At 38.5% G+C, this 19282-nt stretch overlaps 1 protein-coding gene and 1 long non-coding RNA gene across 6 annotated transcripts in view; one reads left to right on the forward strand and one right to left on the reverse strand.

Moving 5' to 3' along the window:
• Positions 1-19282, forward strand: part of LOC124138836 — a 128237-nt gene that overhangs the window by 16924 nt on the left and 92031 nt on the right. The gene's annotated exons all lie outside the window — the stretch shown is intronic.
• The window catches only part of LOC124138835 (GTP-binding protein Di-Ras2-like), an 89376-nt gene that overhangs the window by 8693 nt on the left and 61401 nt on the right, over positions 1-19282 (reverse strand). Inside the window, exon 1 of one of the 5 annotated variants that reach the window (XM_046505719.2) lies at positions 15721-15988. The exons of 2 other annotated variants lie outside the window; for them this stretch is intronic. In XM_046505719.2, the coding sequence (XP_046361675.1) occupies positions 15721-15726 (6 nt within the window). In that variant the 5' untranslated portion in view covers positions 15727-15988. Of the gene's footprint in view, positions 1-6202; positions 6327-10969; positions 11227-15720; positions 15989-19282 lie in introns of those variants that run through there. 2 more of the 5 variants (XM_046505717.2, XM_046505718.2) reach the window with 2 other exon arrangements.

Raw genomic sequence — 19282 nt, forward strand, 5'->3', positions numbered from 1 at the left:
CAAATGCAAAATGACTACCCTTTTTTGTTATTTACATTTTTTATATCGTTGAAATGGATACATGAAAATGTTTGTAATAATTATCCTGTGTTTTTCTGTAGGTTACGCTGATGAGGAAATGTCAATCGTTATGCCATTCTCTTAAATTATGTCATGACATTTGAATTAATAGCTCTTTCCCTTGCAACGCTAAGTAAGTGTTGTTAAACTCATGCATTATTAATCGACATGTTTAACCAGTAAGCTCATGACAGGCTGCAATGGCAGTCACATACAGAATGTCAGACAGATTGTTCACTCATACCGATGGGCACAGGGAGCTCAGTTGTCCTGGGCGCCACAATTGACACAAGCTGTGCAGAGTTCGTCCTTTAGTCATACCAGAAACCTATGATCATGGGCTTAAATCCTAGATTCACCCACAGTAACTCATGCTTGTCTCTCCATGGAGATCACAGGGTATGATAGACCCCCAGTAGTCCATGCTTGTCTCTCCATGGAGATCACAGGGTATGATAGACCCCCAGTAGCCCATGCTTGTCTCTCCATGGAGATCACAGGGTATGATAGACCCCCAGTAACCCATGCTTGTCTCTCCATGGAGATCACAGAGTATGATAGGCACCCAGTAACCCATGCTTGTCTCTCCATGGAGATCACATGGTATGATAGACCCCCAGTAACCCATGCTTGTCTCTCCATGGAGATCACAGGGTATGATAGACCCCCAGTAACCCATGCTTGTCTCTCCATGGAGATCACAGGGTATGATAGACCCTCAGTAACCCATGCTTGTCTCTCCATGGAGATCACAGGGTATGATAGACCCCCAGTAGTCCATGCTTGTCTCTCCATGGAGATCACAGGGTATGATAGACCCCCAGTAACCCATGCTTGTCTCTCCATGGAGATCACAGGGTATGATAGACCCCCAGTAGTCCATGCTTGTCTCTCCATTGAGATCACAGGGTATGACAGACCCCCAGTAACCCATGCTTGTCTCTCCATGGAGATCACAGATTATGATAGGCACCCAGTAACCCATGCTTGTCTCTCCATGGAGATCACAGGGTATGATAGACCCCCAGTAACCCATGCTTGTCTCTCCATGGAGATCACATGGTATGACAGACCCCCAGTAACCCATGCTTGTCTCTCCATGGAGATCACAGGGTATGATAGACCCCCTGTAACCCATGCTTGTCTCTCCATGGAGATCACAGGGTATAACAGACCCCCAGTAACCCATGCTTGTCTCTACATGTTTCCTAATGGATTATTATCTAAGTCCAAAAAAACACACAAAAATGTCACACTAAAACAATGCAAATTGCTCGGTTTCAAACTGTATGCCATGTTTCCATTGCTTATGAATATATAACAACAGTCAAACCATGTAACTGGAGAATTAACATACCAAATATGGGGTACACCATGATTAAACCAAGACAGGAAAGTCACAAAACTGCTAACTGAACCATGTTCAACAGATAACTGTATATCCGTTAAAATAAATCAAGCACAAAATGTCCCAAAATTGGCACAATGCAAGATGTCCTTCACACAAACCTTTGAGCAGCCATTTTGAAATGCAGATTATTAGATTAAAAATGCATATTTGAAAGAATCTTTGTCTCATTTCATGACTTTCACAAGACTTAATGTAAAGAACATGGCATATTAAACTCAGTCACACATACCTTGGCAGTGGCCATCTCGAGCTCCACTCACAGGACTAATAAAGTGAGCTAGTCATATTTGGAAGAATCTGTCAGTTTAGTTCATGTAATAGCACAGCTCAAGCCAGTAATAAGTCTCATAGTCTCAAACACTGGAATAAATTATGCATTGGGACCTTTCCTTTGGTACTGCTCATGAATTAGTTACAAAGTCTTACTACCATTTCGACATCTACCTCGTGAAAAGACAGGAGCATTCTTCTTGGCTTATTAAGAGTCCTGTACCGTGGAGTACTATAGGGTGTATGTTAAGGTGTTTGTTGAATAGGACTAAGGTCATGTTGAGTGTGGTTATTATATTTTCCAAAATGAAATCCTTTGAATATTCATAAAGGACCTACCATGTGTTATTCTGGGACTGGGATTTAGGGATCCCTCAGACATGTTTCTCTGAAAATAGGTTGGTAAAATCCGAGGCCATTTGTTTTTGAACATTATAAACCTCCGATGATGTGATTGATATCCCAGGGAATTTATCCCCCGGATGTGGTTTTAAGTCTCATATATTCCCTTGGACGTGCTTGATCCTTCACATATCGAATAGTTGGCCCCTAAGTAAATTTAAGTGATATAAATATCTCATTGCGAAACACCTAATCATTGCTATTTTAATTATTTTTTTCTGGAGTATTTCTGCGTAGTGTATTGTATGTGTGTTTGACTAAACCCTCCAATGTCATTATGTATATCAATGTATCAGTCACGGATTACCCTAAATAAACAGAGACATGTCTCAGTATCACACACAGTATAAATATAATCTAGACCTAGGCAAAGCCTCAGTTTATAGAGCACAGTTTCCTTTTGACTGCTATCAAAAGTGTTTGTGATTTGGATCTTATGAATTATGACAAAAAATGAACTATATAAAATATGTTTACTATGGTAATAATTTTGATTCTAGTATACATGTATATGAATATACAAATGGGCAGGTATGGGCAAATGGGCAGTTGGTATTGATCATACACGTTATCACCTATCATACAAGGTTATCACTGAATATGTGGAATATTTGTCAATTCATAATTCCGCTGTTCTCATGTGCCTAGGCCTAATATCTCATTGATTATTTAGAGGGGGAAAATGGCAAGGGCGCTTCTTTTGAAATATTAAGTCCTTGAAAAAATGAAAGGCATTTATTATTTAAGTAAAAATATATTGAAAGATATACATTATCTAGAACAGATATAATTCAAATTTTATGTATTTGTTAGAGAGTTATCTGTTTTTATGAAGAGTACATAATGATTTGTTCTGACCTGATACAAACATTCCACACAAAAAAGTCGAAATGTATTGGTCAACATTTTATCTTGATAAATTATCAAGCTTATTATTTGAAATTGAAATACAATGTTATATACAATTTTTCAGTGTTAAGCCAATGCCTTCGTTAGCCACATACACTAAAGTAAATGAGTAAAGGAATAGACTTGACAATTTTTACAAAATATGTACTGACCTATTTTACACACACAAAAAATATATAAATGTTTTAAATATGAATTTTCCTATTAACTTAATACATAAATGACAATGGTAACTAACTTGACAATGATCAACACTCACTTTTTCATTCTGGTGAATATACAAATATGCAAATATTCAAAAAGCTTCATTGCCATATAAATGCACACAAAAAATCTGATCAAGTTTGAATTATCAAATATAAGATAAGAACTCAATAAATACATTATGAACAAATTACTCCTGATTTTAAGACAAATATCGAAAACATATCCCAATCTAACAGTACTCATCGTCACTGGATCTGTATCATATAAACAAGCACTATGTACTACAAAAGGACCACCACTTGATTGACAAGTGGACCTAACATCTGACAGCTGGCATCTCGTCAATCTCATTGTCCAATTTATTAAGTGTGGACCTCTGTGCACATAAGTGTTTCTCTAGAATAAACAGATGTTTGAATTTGTTGACAGTCATTCAGCAGTCTCAACATCCTTAGTTATTAATAAACTGTAAGGGAAAAATCCCAATAATATATTTTGCTCACATGCGACTGGTTGTATAGCCTGTTCATGACCAAATTATTTTCAACTGATGAGATCCACAACAGGGAATATGAACAAAAGCCATACAAATATGGGACTCTATAACACAGGGTACATGTGGTTTTATGCGTCCCACGTTAGGTCTTGTTCCATGAGCTAGAGGCGTAAAACCGCATGTACGCTGAGTGATACTGCTACAACACATTTGTCTTACTGCCATGTTTTAATATGACATTGTAAAAGAAATAAAACAAGTTAAAAAAACAGCTGTTTGATTGAGCTGAGGTCAACTTGTGCTATGTCACATGACTGTCATTGACATGGAAAGAGCGTGCAGCTTTTTGCTTTGAAGCGAGGTATAAAGGATTTATTCTCCTTCTTAGAAATCCACATGCAGCCTGTCTTGTTTGTGGCGGGGTATAAGGGATTTATTCTCCGGCAGAGAATTTTTTTTCCCACCAAGGCGGGGTACATAGTATTTTATCAAGATCACGTGAACAAATCAGATCTCATCATTCTGACATGGAGGTATGATAATGAGTATTTGAAACCTGAATTACGGTATTTATTAATTTATCAAACTTGATGATGGTTATCAGTGTAATATGGATCCCTGGGTTTGTCTATAATGAATGTCAAGTAACAGTTGATCTGCAAAAAACACCTCTCCAGGATGTATCAAGGTGATATCAGAGGCAAATGTTCAGATAAAAGTCAGTAAAAAATCACCAAAAGAAATTAAAAACTTCTTAATTTCCTTTATTACTTCATGGGTAATGTTTGAGTGTGCAAACCTGACTTATATTTCACTGGTAAAAGAAAATGCCACTTGCACATAGTTTGCATTGTACACAATGCTAAAATAAGGATTTTAACAAATTCCAGATTTTGGACAAAGTGCAGTTTTCCTGCAACAGGCACACCTGACAATCCTTGATAAATGATAGCTCACATACCAACTTCAACCAACAAGCAGATGATGGGCATCCCAGATACAGTGAAACCTTGCTAGACCAGACCCTGTTTGACCCGAAACCCTGGATCCCTGTCAAACTTGTGTGGCATCACACACATCCAAAGGAATATTCCGTATCCATCATTTATTAATCCAGACAATTTCACTGGATTTGGTATCATCCAGGTTAATGAGGCTCTAGTGTTTTTTAGGATGACTTATGCTTGTTACTTTTCCATATGAACACATATAGAAAAAAAATTGTTAACCAAGTCTTTGACTGGCATGTTCTTACCATTCTGTATTTTTTCGTTTCTATGAACATATTACCAGATATTACATTTAAATGGTGATGTTAACATAGAAACTGCATAATGTATAAATTACATGAAATAAAAATTAAATAAATAAATAAATAAATAAATAAAGTAAATGACTAACTTAATCAACACAATAATTAACTACATGACAAACGTAATAGATAGCTAACTAATTGAACAGATGAGTAATAGAATAAATAAATAATTAGTTGAATGGACACACATGAGTAATGGAGGTTTCCTTTGAAAAGACTTTTTTAACTATTGATATGAATCCCAGTAGTTTGTCCTATGATGTGGTATATTTGGCCATATCAACAGATACTTTAACCTTCAGTTAAATAATACACAATCTGTAATACGTCTTTGAATTAAGTTTGTAGATCTGCCTGCTAGATCCTTGAAAACTAATCATAACAGAATTGTACTCAATTGTTTAATATTTATTACAAGTTGAAGATGGTGTAGCTTGTGGTTTATGTAGTACACACTTGAAATTTAATACCGGTGGAAATAAAATGGCATATTTTTGTGGAATTCCTATGGAATTGAAATATAGTTGACTTCATATTATATAACCGGTATATGGTCTCTGATGAGGCTGTGAGAATCATTGTCTGAAACGTTCTTTTAGCAATCATTTACAATAGAGTTACGCTGCAATTATAAATATGATTTTCTTCATCTAATCATCCTTGAATATTAAATATTATTGCTAAGATATAACTGAGCAGGACAATTCTCAGGTACAATTCACTGTGATAGTGGTCTCATTTGTATAAGCATAAGATTTGAATGTATAGTGTGAACCCATTGAGGAATTAACATGGAGGCCATTCTGCCGATGGAAATATAATGAGGCCCAGTAATAACCATGTTTTTTCGATATAATTATTGTAGACTTTATTTCAAGACCTAGATCAAAGAAATATACAATAAATACATGTTCCTACGGAGACATGGGCTCAGAATCAGCACAATCAATACCACAACTGATTCATATCCATTCCAAGTTTTCATACAAACCAGACCAAAACCTGAACATGTATAACACAACTAGATAATATAAATCATATCAAAGCAGCAAATAATGAACTAGACTCAAATGCCAAACTGTGTGGCACGGGTATTTGTAAATTATGGCAATCTCAGAGTGCAGCTACATACCGTTTTCTTCATATTGACTTTATCGGCAAAACCAGAGCAGCGAGGTAACGACTGTTGGTCCAGGCTTGACTGGTATAGAATGGAGCGAGTGCTCTGGTTGGCGTTTATATTGACGTGCGGACAATCAACACTGAGTCAGTGGGAGGGGATACCGCTAGCGTCACAACTCTTTTATCTCTGACATAGACGAGATGGCCAGCAGCAGGCTTGAAGCTTGGAGTGGTCTCTCTGACTTCAACCACGTAGTACTAGGAAGTTCAGGGGCTTAATTGTGTAACTTTCATTCACAAAGGTCAAATCAAACCTTATTGAATGTCAATAAAATTATAGCGTTTTCCAAAACAGGAAATAAACATTGGATGATCTCTATATAAGTTGTTTAATTTGATATTTCAGTGAGTTTATGTTTTAAACATGGTAATTTAATCTATAAAATGCATAAAAGATTATCTTGTGACATATTTGTGAAATAACAGATGCAGATGCCACACATTGTTGTTCAGTATCATCACCATTAGGCAGGAAGTGAACAAACAGTTTTCCAACCTCTGGACCGCTCGTGACAACATGGCGAGATAAACAAGTTATTTGTGAATATTGGCTAAATATCTGTAATGCCCTGGTATTGATGCAACAATAGGGGAGTAACTTTTTAAGTAAATAACAGTTATATTATATTATTTATTGTACCTTCTGTACATATTCAATGTTATTTCAATACACTTTTGTGTTATCACCATACATCTTCAGTGTTATCACTATACACCTATGTTATCGCTATATACCTTCTATGTTATCACTATATACTTTCTATGTTATCGCTATATACCTTCTACGTTATCACTATATACCTTCTATGTTATTGCTATATACCTTCTACGTTATCACTATATACCTTCTATGTTATTGCTATATACCTTCTATGTTATTGCTATATACCCTCTATGTTATCGCTATATACCTTCTATGTTATCACTATATACCTTCTATGTTATCACTATATACCTTCTATGTTATTGCTATATACCTTCTGTTATCGCAATATACTTTCTATGTTATCGCTATATACCTTCTATGTTATCGCTATATACCTTCTATGTTATTGTTATACCCATATGCTTTCATTACCGGTATACACCTATGTTATCCTTATACACCTATGTTTTTGCTATACATATTCTATGTCCTTGTGAAAAAATACTACTTCTATGTTTTTGCTATGCCCCTATGCTGTCACTATGCAACTATATTAGATTGGCCTGGCAGGCCTGGCAATGGTTTGTCACTGATGTGTTAAGGCTATATGGTTTTACCCCTCTGTTACCACTGTCTCATCCATATCAAGGCAGGAGACACCAGGAATGGGCTTAACACATAGGTACCCTGATAAACAGCACCATTTGCTTGAGATATCATTTAAGAGGAGACCCCCTCCATGGTCCTGTGGTAGAGTGTCCGCCCAGAGAGCGGAAGGTCCAGGTTTTGATCCCTAGCCGCGTTACGTCAAAAGACTTTAAGATGTTACTTGTTGTCTTTAAGATGTTACTTGTTGTTACCCTGTCTGGCGCTCGGCATTAAGGGCTAAAAAAAGGACTAGTCGGCTCGGAGTCAGTATACAGTGTCTGAGTGGTATTTATGTTAAACTGGAGGATGGTACCTCAGTGTGCTAGCACTATAAATTGGCATCAGTCCGGACAAGTACAAGCAGCCACACACACACACATGTGCATACATGTTGCTATAAAAGTGCAATAATTTGGGACATGACGTAAACCCCATTTCAACTCACCTCACCTTTTGGAGGATATTTGTTACTCTTTACAATATCAGACTCTAGTTATATGTTGGCACTCCTCTTGTTGCCAAACCATGGATGACGAAATATACTTTCAATGGGGCGTATTATGTATTAAAAATAACTTCTTTGTAGTGCATACAGTGGAATCTCACAAAAGCTGACTCTGACTAATCCAGACCTCTGTCTAAACTGGACAAATCTTTCAGCCCCACAAGAGTCCAGCTTAGACAGGTTCCACTGTGATGTACACAGCACAGTTGCTGGATTCCTTATCAGGTGTAAAGTAGTTGGTACATATACCTTCCAATATTGTTCAAAGAATGGGATTAATTTCACAATTGTAATGTACATAAAATGTGAATTGCCAGTTGTGTTTGTAGAGGGTGGGAAAGAAATGGGTGCCATCATCCATTGGCAAGCCAAGCCACACCTATCATGTCACAAAACAAGGTGGGAGTTATGTGTGCGGTGGATTTACACCTATCCTCGTCAATAGTACAGGTATACCTTGTTAGGGAAAGGTAGGTTACCTGGTCAATATCTGCCTCGTTAAGCCAGGTAATTCCCTAGATACAGGTGTATCTTGGGTGAGTCTAGGTGACCTGATGCAGATAAGGTTATAACAGTGTGTTGGAGGAAAACCTCCTTTTGTATTCCTCAGAAGATTGACTAACAGGATCGGGTGGTCAGGCTCGCTGACTTGGTAAAAGCATGTCATCGATCCAAATTGCGTGGATCGATGCTCATGATATCAATCACTGGATTGTCTGGTCCAGACTCGATTATTTACAGACTGCTGTCATATAGCTGGAATATTGCTGAGTGCGGCGTAAAACAACAAACCAACCACCCCTATAAGATCCAGAAAAGAATGATGTTTAAAACAAATTAGCATTTTGGGCCATAATAAATTCATTATTTAATTTTCATTCCTGCCTGCCTCATTATATAAGAGATAGTATAGCATCACAGATGAAAACATAGATATCTGTGTTCCCTTCTTACTTTTTTGGTGAAATACACCGTATATGTTTGAACATTTTGTCATATTATTTTTAATATTTGGATGAAAGTCTTACAATTCATTTATTATGTCCCTTCACTTTATATCCATTGATGTTTACTACCACCATCCATAAGCTATCATGAGCCTCCCATCCCACAAACATCAAGCTATCATGAGCCTTCTTCACCCATTCATTAAGCTATCAAGTGTCTTCTTTCTACCCCACAGTCATCAAACTTTCTTGAGCCTCCGACACCACAAACATCAAGCTATCAAGAGCCTCCCATACCACAAACATCAAGCTATCATGAGCCTCCCATCCCACAATCATCAAACTTTCTTGAGCCTCCGGCACCAAAAACATCAAGCTGTCATGAGCCTCCGACACCACAAACATCAAGCTGTCATGAGCCTCCGACACCAAAAACATCAAGCGGTCATGAGCCTCAGACACCACAAACATCAAGCTGTCATGAGCATCTGACACCACAAACATCAAGCTGTCATGAGCCTCCGACACCACAAACATCAAGCTGTCATGAGCCTCGGACACCACAAACATCAAGCTGTCATGAGCCTCCGACACCACAAACATCAAGCTATCATGAGCCTCCCATCCCATAAACATCAAGCTGTCATGAGCCTCCGACACCACAAATATCAAGCTGTCATGAGCCTCCGACACCAAAAACATCAAGCTGTCATGAGCCTCCGACACCACAAACATCAAGCTGTCATGAGCCTCCGACACCACAAACATCAAGCTATCAAGAGCCTCCCATCCCACAAACATCAAGCTATCAAGAGCCTCTGACACCACAAACATCAAGCTATCAAGAGCCTCACATCCCGCAAACTTCAAGCTGTCATGAGCCTCTGACACCAAAAACATCAAGCTGTCATGAGCCTCCGACACCACAAACATCAAGCTGTCATGAGCCTCCAACACCAAAAACATCAAGCGGTCATGAGCCTCCAACACCACAAACATCAAGCTGTCATGAGCATCTGACACCACAAACATCAAGCTGTCATGAGCCTCCGACACCACAAACATCAAGCTGTCATGAGCCTCGGACACCACAAACATCAAGCTGTCATGAGCCTCCGACACCACAAACATCAAGCTATCATGAGCCTCCCATCCCATAAACATCAAGCTGTCATGAGCCTCCGACACCACAAACATCAAGCTGTCATGAGCCTCCGACACCAAAAACATCAAGCTGTCATGAGCCTCCGACACCACAAACATCAAGCTGTGATGAGCCTCCGACACCACAAACATCAAGCTATCAAGAGCCTCCCATCCCACAAACATCAAGCTATCAAGAGCCTCTGACACCACAAACATCAAGCTATCAAGAGCCTCACATCCCGCAAACTTCAAGCTGTCATGAGCCTCTGACACCAAAAACATCAAGCTGTCATGAGCCTCCGACACCACAAACATCAAGCTGTCATGAGCCTCCGACACCAAAAACATCAAGCTGTCATGAGCCTCGGACACCACAAACATCAAGCTGTCATGAGCCTCCGACACCAAAAACATCAAGCGGTCATGAGCCTCCGACACCACAAACATCAAGCTGTCATGAGCATCTGACACCACAAACATCAAGCTGTCATGAGCCTCCGACACCACAAACATCAAGCTATCATGAGCCTCCCATCCCATAAACATCAAACTTTCTTGAGCCTCCCATCCCGCAAACATCAAGTTGTCATGAGCCTTCCGACACCACAAACATCAAGCTGTCATGAGCCTCCGACACCACAAACATCAAGCTGTCATGAGCCTACGACACCACAAACATCAAGCTGTCATGAGCCTCCGACACCACAAACATCAAGCTGTCATGAGCCTCCGACACCACAAACATCAAGCTGTCATGAGCTGTAAACATCAACCCTTCAAGTAGATCAAAGTCAGTTACATTGTGCAAGAAATTGAAATACTCACAAACTGTGACGTGAACATCTCACTGCCTGACTCCCACATCAGGCAACAGGAGCAGCTATTTCAATGTCTCAACAGATACTCTGACACCGAAATATGATCATGTACATTTCACCCATGTATAGACATCCCAGTGTTGAGATGGATGTAATATTCCAAGCCTTGATGTTGACCCCGAAATATGCGCTTCTCACTGATTATCAATAACCGTCATTAAGCAAGAATGTAACAGTCAGCTCTTAATTTGGATATTTGCCAGGCCAACTGAATTTTATCAAATTAGTCTATTTATACCAGTTGATTTCGTAACCAGACCTTAATAGAAAGCTTAATGTGTGTGCTGAACACTGCACACTGACATTGGGCGTAATCGATTTCAGATATAATGTATAGGGTAAAATGGATGTTGGTATTGATCTTTGAAAAAAAGAAATATAAATTTTTCCCTTTTAATGATAAATATTGCTTTTGATTGATGTGACATTTTCGTATGAAGTCTGATTGGTTATTTCTTTGCAACTGATGATTTGATGCATTGAGTGGCACAGTCGGCCTTATGTGATTGAGTAAACTTAATTAGCTTATTTCAATGCTGATTGCAGCAGATGCTTGTAATCAAGGATTTTAAGCAATATAACTTAATTCTTAACAATTACCCTCAGACAAAAACGGTTTTACACCAAAATAATTGAAAACATTCCTTCTGATTAGCATCACCAATCACCTAATTTCATTTTATAGGAATTGACAAGGTATAAAGTTAGACAAGTATTTTATATGTTTTTGGGGTTGTAGTTAGTGTATTGTGTCAATCCTGATATAATTTGTACCATGTCTGAAATAATTCAACATCTGCAAAAACAGCTATGGACAATGAAGCTCATCTGGGCATATCCAACCAATCACGATCCTTTTGAAGAAAGTGTTCAATGTGCAGTGACTATCATAACTTTGTAGTTTTACAAAGACTTACAATTATTGTATGACTACAAATGCTTTGTGGTTGGGGTGCAGCATTAGGTCATGCTGGTAAATAGTTGAGGCATTAGAGTCAGTGAACAAATCCATTCCTTCAGGATGCAGATATATTTATATTCAAGCTGGCCTTTTAACACAATAAGGTGGTCAGTTAGTCTAGAGGTGAAACATTTGCTCTTCACACTGAAGATCTTGGTTCATTTCCCATATGGTAGACATTTTTGTGATATGCCTCAGTGGTCTAGTGGTAGAAGATCTTCCTGGGGAGCAGAAGGTCTGGGGATTGATCCCCAACCGTGTAATACCAAAAGACGTTAAAAAATGGTACTTGTTGTTACCCTGCTTGGCACTCGGCATTAAGGGGCTAAAACAAGGACTGATAGGCTCGGATTTAGTATACTGTGTCTGAGTGGGGTATTCATGTTAAACTGTGGCATGGTTTTCATTGGGCTAGCACTATAAAACCAGCATTAGTGTGGACTAGTACAAGCAGCCTCACACATACTCACACGTGCATGCACGTCCCTATGTAAGTGCAATAATCTTGGACACGATGTTACACCCCATTTCACCTCACCTCACCAGATTATATACTGAAGATAGGAAATAACAGATCAGCTTTAAAGTGAGTGAGTGAGTGAGTTGGGATTAACGCTGCTTTTAACAGTATTCCAGTTATATCGCGGCGTGTCAGTTTAATGTGGGAGGAAAGCCCGAAATTTTGCAGAAAATGAAGGAAAAGGATGTCATCTGTGGGATGACTCCCCACCCTGCTACATACTTCCCTGTCAGCAGAAGGCACATCCCGAGCCTCATAGTAGACTACTGAGACTTATTTTGCTCAAATTTAATATGAGCATGCTCAGCCCCACGTTGGGCGCCAATGTAGCGGCCATAAAATGTCCGAGTCCCGTGATGGGATTCGAACCACGGACCTTCTGATCTGAGGTCAGACGCCTTGTCCACATGACCAAAGAGGTTCACCCCGTCAGCAAGCTGACAAGGTAAGGATGTCATCTGTGGGATGACTCCACACCCTACTATACTTAATTAATATTAAGAGGGGTTTTTAGTGAGAGAGAGAGAAGTTGTAGTTAAGTCTCACTTTCTGTGCAGACATATCATGCAGATTACATCCTTCTTGCAAATTTAAACAGGTTAAAAATACAGTAAATAACTAAATATTGTACAGAAACCACCCAGAGGTTATGGGAGACCTTGATTCCTTGCTTTCAGATATACATCTTCCCAAGGCAAGGGAGTTAACTGACTATAAAAGTCCAGTTTCCACCCTTGCCGAACTAGGCTGGTATTATGCAGTTACATTTTGGCTGGACTAACGAGTCTATGCATAGTCCAATCAAAATTGTGCTCGAAATCAAAATCCAGTTCGTAAACTGTCGTGCAGATTTTGGTCGATTGCAGGATTTCCAAAGCATGTGCACCGCCAACTCGTTGTCAACAGATATTTTCAAAATCTTTTCATGTTTTTAATCAAGATTCTCACGCATTGCGCGATGTAAGACCTGTTTTATCACAACATAGACCTTGATATCGATCAGATCATCTTGACTGGACACCACTGTTTTGTTTGAAGCAAATGCATGTGATACAAGAGGTGGAATCTGATTGGTCTAAAGGAGAGGCTTAGAAGGGACATAACTTGTAATAGCCACTGGTGGCACTGCGATAGAGCCCAGGAATTCCAGCCTAGTTTGGCAAGGGTGGAAACTGGACTTTTCAAGTCAGTTAACTCTCTTGCCTCGGGAAGATGTCAGATATATATCAATTTTAAATGTCAGTTTTATAGGGTCAGCAGATCTGTACCGATTAAAAAAAAATACCACCAAATTATTCTTACAGTATTATCACATTTCATCTAAAAAATATAATAATGTTTACTTTAGTTTTTTGAAATTTGTTAATATCAAAATAATCAAAGTTAAGTTAACAAACAAGTTCAAACAATGTTTACATGGTCCAAGTTGTTTATGAGATTGGAAAACATGTTTTGCCCAAGAAATTAAAAGATCTGAGAATATCCCCTCCAACTGTTATGTTCTATATGTGGCCTCATTAGAACATACAAATATAGGCCGAGCCCAGATGGAGGATAGGAATAAGTGGAGAGTCTGCTATGAATGAACTTACCAGAATAACGCTGGTCAATACTCGTGGGTGTTGTGTTTTTCTGCATCAATTATGTTAAGCTAAATGTTTGCCCTGCATGAGTGACTAGGATGGATGAATGGCTGACTTCGGATGTTTGGAAGCCTTTTAATGGAATTTTGATTGTAATGTAAACACTGTCAGTGCATGATAATAACGTGTCGTGGTTCTCTGGTTTTGTTCTGTTGATATACACCTACACAAGGTGAGAGATTGAGAAGATTATTGATGAGGTTGTGTACACTGCATTTCCTGTTTATGAAGGAATAAGTTTTCAATGAATTTATTGGTGTCCACTTGTTTTCAGAACAACTTACATGTGTGATGTAGTTTGGGTTCAAATTATGATATTTGGTTGTCTTAGGTACTCATCAAACAGGAGATCTTCTGTAAAAAATGAGAACCAGTTAAATTCTTTGTCGGATGCCAGATAAGCAAGAGCTAGATGATTCCTCCTGTTGTCAGTTATTCAATGCTACAGTTTACTGTTACTTACAGCTGTCATGAATTTACTGTTACAGCTGTCGTGAATTTACTGTTACAGCTGTCGTGAATTTACTGTTACAGCTGTCGTGAAGTTACTGTTACAGCTGTCGTGAATTTACTGTTACTTACAGCTGTCATGAATTTACAGTTACTTATAGTTGTTGTGAATTTACTGTTAATTACAGCTGTCATTAATTTACTGTTGCTTACAGTTGACGTGAATTTACTGTTACTTACAGCTGTCATGAATTTATTGTCACTTACAGCTGTCATGAATTTACAGTTACTTACAGTTGTAGTAAATTTGCAGTTACTTACAGTTGTCATGAATTTACTGTTACTTACAGCTGTCATGAATTTACTGTCACTTACAGCTGTCATGAATTTACTGTCACTTACAGCTGTCATGAATTTACTGTCACTTACAGCTGTCATGAATTTACTGTCACTTACAGTTGTCGTGACTTTACTCCTACAGCTTTGTTGGTCATAAGAAATGACCAAATGGGTGGTCAGACTTGGTGACTTGGTGCATGTCATCATACCCCAACAGCGTGGATTGCTGCTCACTGTATCAATCACTTGATTGTCTGGCCAAGACATGATTATTTACAGACTGCTGTCATATAGCTGGAATATTGATGAGTAAAACAACCAAGAAGAAGGAAGAATATTTAGTGTTCATTATCTGAAGTGAAAACTTGAGTGTTAGTTTAAAAAGTTAAATACAAAACTTCAAAGTGTCTCAAGATTCCAGTGACACTGTTAATTGCCAATCACAAATCAAGCCATTTCCATAAGCAAATGAGACATAAATTATGATTACAATTTTTAAAGGGGTCTTGGCTTTGGCAAAATATATGTATAAATGTTTAGTATGATTGACAAATTGGGGGTGCTTCCCCTGCAGCACAAGCATAGGATGCTGGGGAGCTATATTCTTACCAAGAACCCCAGTGGACTGAGGAGCCTACTGCATCTTTTGTACTTTTACATGTACATGTGTACTCTAACCACTCCAAAACTGGATAACAAAAATAGAAATGGTTTACAAGACAAAGACCAAACCCAAGGAGCAATTAAACATTACAGTTATTAAAAAAAATATACTGATACCATACCTGCATTTACCTGTGAAGTTTAACAACTTAAAAAATCACCTCCCTGTCACATCGGAGCAGCCACATCAAACTCACTGTTAGTGTGTAAAGACATGTATCCATTATGTATACACCTGCAGTTAAAGCATATCACATTTGTCCAAAATGTGCAAATGTGTCTCAGATATGGAACGTTGCTGCTATTTTGGTTGAATTTTGCCACAACAGTCTATTTCAGTCCTGTGCTGGAGGTCTAATGCATTTACTCGGGCCGATAACAGTTAAATCATCACCTGTTCAGCAACCCAAAGCTTGATATTTATGTGTCAATGACGCACGGTATATTGATCGACATTTCCGTGAACCTAAGGCAGGTAACATGCATAGAATGTGTACGAAGCCTTCTCTATCCTTCGTCAGCTAGCGTATGGTAGGATAATACAATATTTACGACACTATACAATTAGTGCCATCCCATGGGGAGAGTAAATGATTCTGACTATAGGCAAGTCTAGTTAAATTGATACAGTACGTCAATTACGAACACGTTCCGGCATGATTCTGTCTCGCTTTCTGAATTTCCATCTTCCGAGAAGCAACCCTCTTCTCGATTGTATTTTCAGGCTCGATTTAGAATCAATGATGGCTTCGGTCCAACTTCTTTTGGCAGCAGGTTGAACCAATTGCACTGTTACAGTCACACTGAGTTTTTTGAATGGGATTAATCACTTCACTTTATTGATGACCCCAGGAATAGAATATTTCAGCATAGAAAAAAGTTAAGTAAATAATTTCCGTGTGACTTCACGTTGTCAAATGGCTTCAGATAAAATAGATGGAAAGTCAAATAACAATTTCAGAATCCAGATAATCTAACACATGCCCAGTGTGTGAGTAATAGGGGAATTCATTCAATATATCGTGACAGCCAACCTGAGTTTAATTTTTTTTTAAAAAGACATAAAAGTTTATCGGATTCATTTCAAAGTTGGTTTATGCCAATTTCAAAAGAGGTCACAACACTTTAGGGAAAATGTAATGATTGTCCTCTGGCATTAAAACTAAGTTTATAGTGAGGTTCACCTTTCCTCTGTCTAAGGATGTGTAGAGTTGCCTTCCTTAGCTTCCAGGATCCTCTGATTTTGGATTCAATTTTCTCCAGATATGTTACGAATACGTTTTCAGCAATGTACCTGTGTCTTAGACTTGCAGTACCTTTCTTCAAGAGATACTACACCATGCAGACTAACATTTAGTCTATGAAATGAAAATCTGTCTGCATTTTCTTTCTTCAATTATCTTATATAACAGAAAGCAGCCCAGATCTTCATTTTCAGACAGAAAAATACAGAAATCTAGACATGTTAATGAATTATAGACTTGCTTGGGATGAGATATTTTGGTTTCAGGGTCTGCATGATAATCTCTAAATGAGGCTAATGACTAATTTCTTGATTATATACATTTATAGACTATATGCGAGGTCAATTTCTGTGTGTGTATGGACCCGAAAAAAAGTGATATTGCTCTTTTTTGTCTATAAAAACAGGGGTATTGACCTCATATAATGTCAATAATTATTCTATTAAATAATAAGGAGCCAAAGGAAGATTCGTTATATCAAACTATGTTAGTTACAATAATGTTGGGAAGTTCCAAAAAACGGGGACAACTGACTGGCTTTGGTTTGGGGAATACCAATTTCCGAGTAATTCCTTTAACTCGAATGACATGTGGTCGCTTCTAGTCCAATGAATATGATGGAAAGCTTTGCATGATGCCATAAATCTTCTTCTTCTTCTTCTTATGTACAGATTAAAATAAAAATGCAGCAAAGAGGGTTTGGGTGATCCTCGCACAGTCAGGCTGGTTAGGCTCATCATCAGCTCAGGGCCCTTGCCCCCCCTACACACAGCCCAGACAGTGAATGGGACTTCTACCAGGAAGCGCTGCCTAGTCAAACCCACACAGAACTTTTCGGAGAATGTGAAGACTTCCCAACACTGCAGCCTTCTGCATTACTCAGATTGTCAGAAAGGCTGTATTCATGTTAGCAAACCCAGGGTACTCTCCCAATGTCAGTCAACAGATTGGGAGGTACCAAACCTAAAGCACCGAGAACAATGGGGAGTCAGACAACTTGGTACTTTGGATGCAAGCATGACATTTCGAAAGCGAGGTCCGCATATTTGCCATGTATTTCCTGAATCTTGTCAATCACTTTAGTGTCAAAAGGGACAGAAAATTCTCTGCAGGGTTCCTGACCTACTCAACACACTGCACATAAACTTGATGCAGTGGTCGTTCAGATAGCCTCTCCTTGAGTCTGGGCCGATTTGATATGGCACTTCACTTGGTTGACACTCATTACTGTACCGTCCAGCAGTACAGAATCATCAACGAAATCAACACTATGAGATTATGTCCCACCTCCTTGGCTCGCTTATGAAAACTGTGAAATGGCTTGTTTTCATCATGAGTCTTGACATGCTTTACAAGAGGATCATCAGAGAAATAAATGTGTGCAAAAGTGCACAAAACAATTCTATCATGAAGAGCCACAACATTAATCAAACCATGCCCTCCCTTAATGATTGGTAAATATAAGCGATTGAGGGAAGAGCAAGGGTGGTGGGATCTTTTGTCTGATTCTACACGTCAGGGTGTCAATACCTTGAATTTCAATCCAACAGTGATTATTTACACCAAAAGAATATGAAAGGATGTGTACAGCTTAAGTACTTGTGGCTTTAACTTTATTGCTAGAGTATTATTATTATTATTATTATTATTATAAGTAGTAGTAGTAGTAGTAAGAGTAGTAGTAGTAGTATCCATATTCTCATTATGTTATTAAACATGTCATTTTTATCAGTTTTTGCACTCATTAGAGTTGTTATCATTATCAATTTCATTTATCATTTAATTATCAACATTCTCACCTATTATCTTCATTAAACATTAGGACCACCTCCATGGTCTAGTAGATAGGTTGGGGGTTTGATCCACTGCCTCTTCATACCAAAAGTCTTTAAAAGATGGTACTTGTTGTTACTCTGCCTGGTGCTCAGCTAAAATGGACTGGTCGGTTTGGAGTCAGTATAGTGTGTCTGAGTGGGGCATACATGTTAAACTGCGGCATGGTATCTCAGTGAGCTAGCACTATGAAATCAGCATTAGTCTGGACAAGTACAAGTAGCCACTCACACACACACACACACACACACACACACACACACACACACACACACACACACATGCACTTTGCTATATAATAAGTACAATAATACTGAACACTACCTAATACCCTATTTCACCTCACCTTACCGTCTTCTCCTAAAACATTATCATCATCATTATTCATCATTGTATTTATCAACTTCCTCACCAAGGAGAAGCAGTGGGGAAGCCTAGTGGTTAAAATATTTGTTCATGACGCCGAAGGCCCAGGTTTGATTCCCCACATGGGTACAATGTTTGCTGGCATCACCCGCAGTGATATTGCTGGAATGTTGCTGAAAGTGGTTTAGCCATACTCACTCACTCACCAAGGAACATCATTATCATCAACATCATTATTATT

The sequence above is a fragment of the Haliotis rufescens genome, unplaced genomic scaffold, assembly GCF_023055435.1.
Source record: "Haliotis rufescens isolate VD_foot unplaced genomic scaffold, xgHalRufe1.0.p SCAF_2, whole genome shotgun sequence".
Taxonomy (NCBI): Eukaryota; Metazoa; Mollusca; class Gastropoda; order Lepetellida; family Haliotidae; genus Haliotis; species Haliotis rufescens.